Genomic DNA, 10,384 nt, shown 5'->3' with positions numbered 1-10,384 from the left:
AACTTTGAAATCAGTTAAATGCTTGATCCAAGCAAAAATCTACGTGCTTGACGTCGAACCGCTTGACCTTAGATGGGCTTGACCAACCAATCCACACCTACCGCGGTTGTTTGACGGCTACAATGTCACGATCGCAATTATCTCTGATTGGTTAATGCTCGCTCACTATTGGCCACAATGCATTGTTGCAACAAGAATCGCACAAATTCAGACAATCAGAACAATTGAGATTGTAATTAATGATTGATGCAGGTTTTAGACAATCGCCCTAGAACGAACGCTTTTTGAACGCTTCGAACATGACATATTTGAGAAACGTCAAACAAGTGACAAAAATGACAGTGACACTGACAGACAGATGTTTCTTTGCCGTGAAGTCGCGCTGTGTGTGCTTTGATTTGGTTTTGCTTTCTTTCGCCCACATAATTTCCCGTTATAAAACCGAGAATTCGTCATTTGACCATAAAATATACATCGAATCACATAAAGGGATAATTGTTCATTAGTAAAATGTCTCATCAAACCGGAATTCAAGGTACCAAATTATCTTTATTCCAAGTCTTTCACATCACAGAACTTGTATTTATTAATTTTTGTTATCTCTTATATTATTAGGTATCAGTTTAATCTTATTAGACTAATGGTTCTTAGAAATGCACTAATAATAATATTATGAGAGATTCACGTGATTTGGTTGGTTGACTAAGCATTCAAATAATAATTTTGACTAATAATAAAACAATCAATATAACCACTTGGCTATTGATACAGAACAAATTGAAAGTTATTTGAGCTAATATACTTAAGGTTATGAAGCGGAACGCTTAATGTTTCCGTAAAACAATTTCCTTCACTTTAAACAGTAATAAATTAAGCATTTTATACTCTATTGATATTACACATTTAAATGCTTGAAGTTAACATTACTTACTTAGTATTGAATTTTTAACATTAGGTATTCATGTCATTTTTCCAGCTAATGCAGAATTGAAAAAGTTTTTCAGTAAATGCAGAGATGGGAAAATCAGACTTCTAAAAGTTAGCATAGAAAATGGTGAGGCATCTACATAAATGTTTCTTATTAATTACAGAATCTGTTATTAAAAATAATATAAATTAATTTTCAGAACAATTATCACTGTCAAAACATTATCCAGTTAAAGGCACATTTGAACATGATTTTGATAAGTATGTTCCGTCGCTTATTGTAGAAGATCTGCCTTGCTATATTTTGTGTAGGTAAGCATAAATAATTCCCTGTTTCTTTATGTTTGCATTTGCTTAAACAAAAGCATTGATAAACTGGATGAATAATTATATAGGCTTGTATGAACAATGGTATCTAAACATTAAAGTATGGAATTTCTTAAACAAAGTTTCAAAGCAACCTTTAAAAAGAGACAGATTTTTCATATTATCATCACACTCTATAAATGTCAAAGTGTTTGTTTATCCTTTAATCAAGCTGACGATTGACGTGATTTGTTGAGCATGGACACCATTAAAGACTAGGACAATGGCATGGGCTACTTTTTAACCTGTAAAATAATAGTTCCCACAGGATAAAAACGGAAATCAGCATTGAATAGCATATCATATTAATGATGATAATCTTACAGTGTGAAGTGATTGCATCTAAAACATGCCCACCCATGAATTGAGAACTTCCTTCTTTTTTTGAATCGGCTAAAAATGGAAATAATGCTGTCATTATGACATAGGTCATACATAATGACATCTATAATCACTGTCTTTTAGTCCTTTAAGTACAGTATGCGGCAGAAAGTAATGTACATCGACCTTTAGAAAGAGATAGCAGATTTGTAGAGTGCTCTTTCGTTGAGATTGACAAAACATCATATAGGTATGAGTGACATAGACAACACTACAAAGCTGAAATGCCATTCTAAAGGCAGATGTACATTACTTTTTGCCGCGTACAACCAGTTTAACATTTACAAGATAGCAAACAGGCAGACAAACATATTTCAATATAATATAATAGTGTGGCTTTTGATTATGTAGAATGTAAGTGTGATAATAAGTTTGTTAATTTCAGGTTTGATACAACCAACTCGTTAGGACATGAATGGCTGCTACTCAGTTGGTCTCCGGACAGTGCGCCTGTGAGACACAAAATGTTGTATGCCTCTACTAAAGCCACACTCAAGCAGGAATTTGGCTCAGCTCATATTAAAGATGAAATGCATGCTACTAGCAAGGTATGATACAGTTTTATATTGATACTGGCTTGCCAACCTCCTTGGTGCAGTGGTAAGCACTCTTATTAGTGGGAGGTCCGGGGTTCAATTCCTGGCATGGGTTTGGAATTTTACAACTTCTAATTTTATGGTCTGGTCAGGTGGGAGGCTTCGGCCATGGCTAGTTACCACCCTACCGGCAAAAGCCATGCCGCCAAGCGATTTAGTGTTCCGGTATGATGCCGTGTTGAAACCAAAGGGGTTTAATAAAAGTGCCATACCACTTCCAGGTTAGCCCGCTTCCATCTTAGACTGCATCACTTATCACCAGATGAGATTGCAGTCAAGGGCTAACTTGTATCTGAATAAAAAAATACATAATATTCCTCATGTATCATTGAAGTCTCTAAAACATTTTAGAAACAAAATTATAATGACCAAGCGGATAAGTATAAACTTGAAAAAAAACTTGCCAGTTGCTCTATCTATAGATATAGATAAATCTAGGTATAGATAAATCTAAGTAAACTAATATTATAAAGTTTGTAAGTTTAGATGTAGCTGATAATCTCCCAAAATAATGATCTAATTCTAAAAATTTTTTTTTGATAGAGATTATGCTCAAGTAGTATATATAGGTTTTACATACAGAGTGTTTATTAACTCAGGACTATCAAACTACTGGTTCAAATTCAAATTTAAATATTTTTTCAAACTAGGCAATAAATTGCTTTTTTTGATAATCTGTTGTTGTATTTGTAAGAAATAGTGGTGATAATTATTACGCGAACTTAAAACTAAAGCTGCGAGGGTTCTAAACGCGCCCAGGTCAGAGAAAAGTCCACAACAAACTCAGCCCGGTAAAAGCTAAAAGCCGGTTCTTGCATCCCACCCATTGTCACTTCAGCTTCACATTTTTGCTATACAAAATTTAAATTTTCTTTGTTTGATCCAGGACGAAGCATGCCTGAAAGGCTACAAGGCTCACGTAAGTGGTATAAATGCACCAGCGCCACTCACTGACAGGGAAGAAGCTTTAAAGGAATTACAACAAAGTGGACAAGATCCCAACTATGGCACAGACTCAAGGTAAAAATCATTGACTACTATATATTACTTCATAGGGACAGGACTATTGAACAAACAAAATGCCACCGACTCAGTAGTGCTTTAGCACCAATGCAACCTCAGTGACGTCTGGATTTCAATGGTCGTTCATTAGTATCTAAGAGGTGGCGCTGATTTATTTGTTTCCAAAACTGAGAAAAATTTTGTTTGCTTGACCATATCTGTCATTTATATCGATGGTAAACATAAAGAATATTGTTTGCATAGATAAGTTGATACTAGAGCCTCGATAGCTCAACGGTTAAAGGAGCGGACTGAAAACCGAAAGGTCGCTGGTTCAAACCCTACCTGTTGCACTATTGTCGTACCTACTCCTAGCACAAGCTTTATGCTTAGTTGGAGGGGAAAGGGGAAAATATTCCCCCCCCCCCTTCCTTTTCCCCTCCAAGTTTATTAGTCAGCATGATAAACTTGGCTAATGTTCTTAAAACAAAACAAAAAAAATACTTATATACAACTAAAAGATTTATTTACCGACCTAACCTACCTACCTTTTAAGTTTTTATGTTTGTAGTCTTTCCTTTTGTGGTGTTCATACATATTTATGAATATGACTCAACATAAGTTAATGTGATTACGAGCTGACACCCACAATTTCCACTGGATTTAGGTTTGTATCCTGTGGGAATGCTTTGATTTTCTGGGACAAAAGTTATATTTGTTTGTCTCTGGGATGCAAGCTATCTCTGTACAAAATTCTTTCTAAATGGGTTAAGCAGATGAGCTGTGAAAAGGTAATAGAGAGAGACACTCTTTCCCATTTATAATATAAAGTAAGTATAATATAAAGTGTCAAATTATTGGGTATTTTAGTGAATAATATTATAAACACTTGTCAGACTAAAACTAACCCAGCAATTTGTGATATGAATTTTTGCTTTTACAGACAGTCGACTATGGGAGGAATCGCGTTTCCTATCACTGAGTCGGCGAAACAGGCTATTATTGATCTCCAATATGGTTCCTACAATTATCTACAATTTAAAATAGGTAAGTGGCTAAGATGTTGCTGTTAATTTTATTAAGATTCGAAAACATTATTTAAAATCATCATAAAATTTAGTAATCAAAATCATCAAAGATTAGTAGCATTGATTTTACTGTAGTTATATACAAACACTTTTGAACCAGATTTTTTAACGTTTTTTACCATTCACAGATTTAGAAGAAGAAAAAATCTGCCAGTCAAAAGCGGCTGTGATCAGTTTGACTGAACTGCCCGCGCAAGTACCGAGTGACGCCGCGCGCTACCACCTGTATATATTCACACACACGCACGAGGGCGACCACATGGAGAGTATTGGTGAGTTTAGTATGAGATTGAGATTTGGTATGAGATTTTCCGTCTCACCAACGAGAGTCCAAACACCAAGTCAGTGTAAAATGGACCTGAAGATCCTTCATCATCATCATCATCAACCGATAGATGTCCACTGCTGATAGGGCTGCTGCTGGTGCGCCGCTTGAATCCAGCGTCTCGCCTAATCCGTCCGTCCACCTAGCTCCTTGATTGAGTTTATTCGGTCTGAGATTGAGATTTAGTCATTTTCCATTACACCAATATTGATAGTTTGTCGAAAATTCGGTATCGCTAATTTTAATTTCGCAACGTTTCCACTTGAGGCACTAGCTGTTCATGAATGGACAAACTTGAGATTTTTTAAACTCAAGTTTTTAAAACTTGAGAATTTAATGTCCATTTAATTTTAACGCTGTTAAGTGATGCACCAATTATCTATCAAAGTTGGTGAAACAATATCTCATACTATACACACAGGTGCCCACGATTTGCGATGCCATGTAAAAACCAAAGGAGCTTGGGTTTATTAAAAACTGCCATACCCCTTTTCAGGATAATCCGCTTCCATCTTAGACTCCATCCTTACCACGTGAGATTGCAGTCAAGAACTAACCAACTTATATCTGAATAAAAAAATAAAAAATAAATTATAGCCCTTACCAGTTTCTATAATATGGTATTGTGCTGGAATGCTAATCGCTTGGCTGCTAGCTCTGCCGGTAGGTTGGTAACTAGCCACAGCCGAAGCCTCCCACCAAACCCACCACCGTTATTCAACAGGTTTAAAGTAATGCTAAATATATTCGTTTTCATTTCAGTGTTCATATATTCAATGCCCGGCTACAGCTGCAGTATAAAGGAAAGAATGATGTATTCAAGTTGTAAAGGCCAATTCTTAGAAATCATTGAAAAAATAGGCGTCGTCGTTGCAAAACGGGTATGTTATAGAAACAGTGTAGTCCTTCGCCATTTTTAGGGTTCTGGTTTTGAGGTAAAAGGAAAAATGGAACCCTTATAGGATCACTTCGTTGTCTGTCTTTCTGTCTAGCGTGTCTGTCAAGAAAACCTATAGGGTACTTCCCGTTGACCTAGAATCATGAAATTTGGCAGGTAGATTATAGCACAAGCTGCACAAGTAAAGGAAAAACCGAACCCGTGAATTTGTGGTCATATCACAAAAAAAAATGTTCACGAAAAAGTTAATTTGCTAAATTACATATAGATGGCGCTGTTGCCATTAACTTGCAGTGTTGCACATAAAAATGTCTTGTACGACAGCACGGAACCCTTCGTGTGTGAGTCCGACTCGCACTTGACCGGGTTTTTTTTTGTAAAAAAAAAAAAAAGACTAATTGTCATAAATTACATCAATAAAGAGCGTACTCTAACTTTGCTCAGGTTTTACGTCCAGTTGCATGACAGACAGTTAGGGCGTTTGTGCACTCACCCGTATTCGGTTCGTATCCGTGCGTTTGTGCACTCATCCGTATTCGGTTCGTATCCCTGATTCTTTGAAGTGGCCGTCATATAAATACGTACTCATTCGATTCGTATTTTTACGTAATTAGTGATTTTACGTATGAGTGCACAAACGCTCTTAGAGTTGCGTTACCGTTACTGAACTTGAATTGCCATCAATAAAAGAAAATCTGCGGGGTGATTACGTAAAACGTTGCAGTAGCGACAGCAGTGCGACAGCAGTAGCAATGCGACAGTTCGTTTGCTGTCTCTCTTCTTCTTATTTTGCTTTGTGGCTATTGCTGTCTCTCTCTAGGCAGACGTTTGACAGCAATGATCGCGAGATTTACGCCTATCGCAAGCCTGTCGCGAGATACGTTATCACCCCGCGGGTTATACAAGTCCAAGTTAAGGTTAATTATTTATTACTTGACCGGTTTTTTAAAATATATTTTTTCTCCTTCCAGCTAGAAATAGACGACGGTAAAGAATTAACCGAAGAGTATTTATACGACGAGATCCACCCAAAGAGGAACCTCCATCGACCCGCGTTCGCGAAACCCAAGGGCCCGCCTAACAGAGGCGCGAAAAGAATCACTAAAGCGCAAACAACTCAATAGTTTTTCTTATTAAGGATAATTGTTTTTATAACCGTAACTTTTTTCTTCCAATAATTTCTCTCAAACTAACCGATCAATGTCGATCGACAGAAGAATCACAGCCTAAAAAAATACTTCATACAGTCCGTCAATGGAGACATCTATACTCTATCCACGGAGAGAAGTTAGTATAGGGCTCTCTCTCTGATAGGTAATCCCATACAAAAATGACAAAGACAAAAACTCAGTAGGCATTAACCATTTTGAGTGGTCAACCAATTACAAACGAACTTACTGTTTTCTGTACTACTCTATTAGATACCCAATGTATCTTATTAATAATTAAGTAATGTATGTAATTAATATGACAAAAAACATTCGAAATTCAATTCAAAAACCTATTCTGGTTTATGATTGGTTAGAGACTCAAAATGGTTAACGCCCACCGAGTTGTCATTTGTATGGGACTCAGAATAAGGACTGTTAGAAGTAGCCCTATTGTGACACTTACTGTTAGAGCGAGATAGCTAAATGCATTTAAGCTCTTATTAGAACATGACAAAATGATTATGCTTTGTCCTTATCACCGTGGCCACTTTTTTTGTTTGCCAAAATGTATTTGTAGGTACGTGAGATTTTGGCAAACAACAATCTAGGTATTCTGTTAAAATAGTTTTAATTATAATTTTAAGTAATCTCTTTTGGCCTTCTGTTATACCTAGATTTAAATTTAAATAATAATAATGTATTTACGCTGTTGATTACTTTCAAATAAACAAAATAAAAAATAAATAAACGTGAAGTGAGGTTATGTTGACTCAAGTATTGTACATAAATAATTGATTCGTTTTGTTGTTTTTTGTTTTTGAAGTTATTGTGCAATGGTGGGTTGCAGTATACTAGGCTACAATAGCCGAAGCGAACGTAAAATAAACGGAATAACATTTCACAAGTAAGAAAATCTGCTTGAGCGAGGACTGAGGGGGCCACGCTAGTTGCAAATCTGGACATGTCTGTGGTATGGGATTGCGTAACAGAGAGCCCTATATTAATTTTATCTGTGGATAAAGTATAGACCAAGCAATCCTGCGGGGTTACAGATGTGAGCGATTATACCAACCGGTATAAGTCGAAAAGCGCTTTAATATTATTCTTAGTAGTGCATCACTCTTTCGAGCATGTAGGTGTTACGAGTTACATGCCCAAATGGCAAATGGTAGTCGGCTCGTCCGCAATCATCAAGGGCGTCGTCGGCGTATCGTATACTAGCTGATGCCCGCGACTTCGTTCGCATGGATAAGGTTTTTAAAAATCCCGTGGGATATTTTCCGTGATAAAAAGTAGTCTGTCACTCTTCAGGTCTTTAACTATACCCATGCAAAAAAATCACATCGAATCGTTGCTCTGTTGCGACGTGATTGAAGGACAACCCAAGAAACAAACACACTTGCGCATTTATGGGTGGGTATATACCCAATACCCATATATATGGGTAGTGATTAAACGATAAAATTGCTCTGGCTGTCAATCCTGTCTCCCTACACAAGACCTAAGAGGAATCTCGGATTCATTCGACCCGCAAGGGCTCTTTGAATAGAGGTCCGTAAACAATACTATAATAGTATATTGTTCAGTAAGAGCTAAGAGCTTTTCTTATATTAAGAATACTTTTGTTTGTAATTGTAAATGTGAAATTTAAAATGTGTAAATTTGTAGCTTTTCCTTCCAAAGTTCCTTACCTGTCGTTTATTATAGATTGAAGAAAATTAAATTAGTTTTTTGAAAATTGGTGTAGTTTGTACTGTGAAATTATGAAAACTCGGATTGCTGTAAGTTGTATGTTTATTAGATCTGTTCTTCCGTCGGTAGTCCTATGAAAATAACTATTAATTCGTGTTTTTACGAAAAATAATGAATTATGTAACAATGTATTAAGTGTATAAATCACTGGTTAAAATATCACCAAAATTAATAATAATTAGAAAAGATCACTGTTGTAGTAGAGTTTGACCAATATTTGCTGTTGTATGTAATGAGAGAGAGCAATAAAATAAATAAATAATTGAAAACCAGTATTAAACCAATTATTTATTATATTAATATAATATGTTAGACTTATGTTTGATAAATGTGCAATAATAATAATTATACAAAAATCGTATGGTATCAGCAGCCATAAAGAGGTTGATGGTATAGTATTAATAATTTCAAAATTTTTAATATACTTACCTATCAATATTTATTCAAAAATAGTAGAAGATTATACGATAATACTTATGTAATATAATATTTTATTCAGTATTGAGGATGGTAAAATAATACAATTTTATTTTTTATGTTTCCAGCTTGTAATACAATAATCATTTAATAATAATAGATAGATACTTTTTAATCTCATTTTGATTATGTCATTAAATCATTATTACTTTAATTTTACTAGCATAATAATATTGTAAATGCGTTATGGAATAAGGCTAACTTATATTTATTTTAAGTAAATATGTTATACCTTTCGTTTCAGTCATCTAAAAAATTAGTTTTGCTTAGTTGATTCTTTTGAAGAATCTTCAGCTCACTAGATTAAAGTTCTTAAAATTTTGATATACTTATTTAAGATGATTGTTATTTCTATTTTGATATTGTTATCTTGCCAATGTAAATAAAATCAATAAACTCTATCATTATCACACTTTCAATTTCAACCTACAGGTAGGTAAAGTTTGTTTCCTGTAAAAAAAGTTTAACGTAAATAATTGGAAATGCACAAAATAACGTATTTTTAAATTATATGTACTATCTACCTATTTTCGAAAATTTCATCATATTTTTATATTCTGTCATTCTTTTATTTTAGTAGTATACTTAAATAAATGCTTTTGATATTTTATTTTACTTTTATTGTAATAAATATACAACTAACGAAACAACTTTCACTAAAATTCCAAGGCGTGGTAATATATTTATTACCATGCCTTAGAATACTTCCTTTAAACACACACAAACAAACAAACAAACACATAAAAACATTGTGAGAAAATGTCTGAGAGTTCTATATAATGTTCTCAAAGGTGTGTGTGAAGTCTGCCAATCCACACTTGGCCAGCGTGGCGGACTGTGGCTTTAACCATTATTCTGAGAGGAGACCCGTGCTCAGAGTGGACCGGTGATGATAAAATAGTTTCAATATTAAATGTGGTGGTGGGTTTTATTCCTCCCGAATGAAATCGTTTGGGATGTGGGAGGGTTGTAAATAGTGATGTTCCGGATATCCGTATCCGTATCCGTTTCTTTTTTGGCGGATCTTTTACCCTATTAATTTTTAATGGGTACATAGATTAAATTCTATTTTTAGGTGATAAATACTTAAACAAAAAAAAACCGATTACCAAAACCACTACAAAGTAAAAAATAGCTTTTGTTTTGACACTGATTGAGTAAGAAAGTTAAGATCCGTATCCGCGGATCTTGATGCCAATGATCCGTATCCGCGGATCTACATTGCTAATGATCCGGCACAGCACTAGTTGTAAAGCTTACATTTTAAGTGACTGGGAGATTTTCCGAATTATAATTGTGGACTGTTGGGCATAGGTCTCTTGTAGGGACTTCCACACGCCACGCTCTTGCGCCGCTTGAACGCGACTCCCCGCGACTCGTCTGACTCTGATGTCTTCCATCCACCTAATGGAGGATCTTCC

At 35.2% G+C, this 10,384-nt stretch overlaps 1 protein-coding gene across 1 annotated transcript; it reads left to right on the top strand.

Moving 5' to 3' along the window:
- Window positions 1-367: 367 nt before the first annotated feature.
- twf (twinfilin actin binding protein) lies at window positions 368-9,571 on the top strand. Its single transcript, XM_034968701.2, has 9 exons — window positions 368-535; window positions 977-1,054; window positions 1,128-1,239; window positions 2,060-2,222; window positions 3,157-3,290; window positions 4,216-4,319; window positions 4,489-4,632; window positions 5,448-5,566; window positions 6,555-9,571. Exons 1-9 carry the CDS (start codon window positions 511-513, stop codon window positions 6,705-6,707), a joined length of 1,032 nt encoding a protein of 343 aa, XP_034824592.1. The 5' UTR covers window positions 368-510; the 3' UTR covers window positions 6,708-9,571.
- The last annotated feature ends 813 nt before the right edge of the window (window positions 9,572-10,384 follow it).

Source organism: Maniola hyperantus, chromosome 5, assembly GCF_902806685.2.
Source record: "Maniola hyperantus chromosome 5, iAphHyp1.2, whole genome shotgun sequence".
Lineage (NCBI taxonomy): Eukaryota > Metazoa > Arthropoda > Insecta > Lepidoptera > Nymphalidae > Maniola > Maniola hyperantus.
This window is presented reverse-complemented; position numbering and strand designations above follow the sequence as displayed.

Bases quoted from the DNA above. Each gene is read 5' to 3' on its own strand.
- twf (XM_034968701.2), top strand. From the start codon at position 511: ATGTCTCATCAAACCGGAATTCAAG. The intron at 536-976 runs GTACCAAATTAT...TCATTTTTCCAG, and splicing joins TCATCAAACCGGAATTCAAG to CTAATGCAGAATTGAAAAAG. The intron at 5,567-6,554 runs GTATGTTATAGA...TTCTCCTTCCAG, and splicing joins GCGTCGTCGTTGCAAAACGG to CTAGAAATAGACGACGGTAA.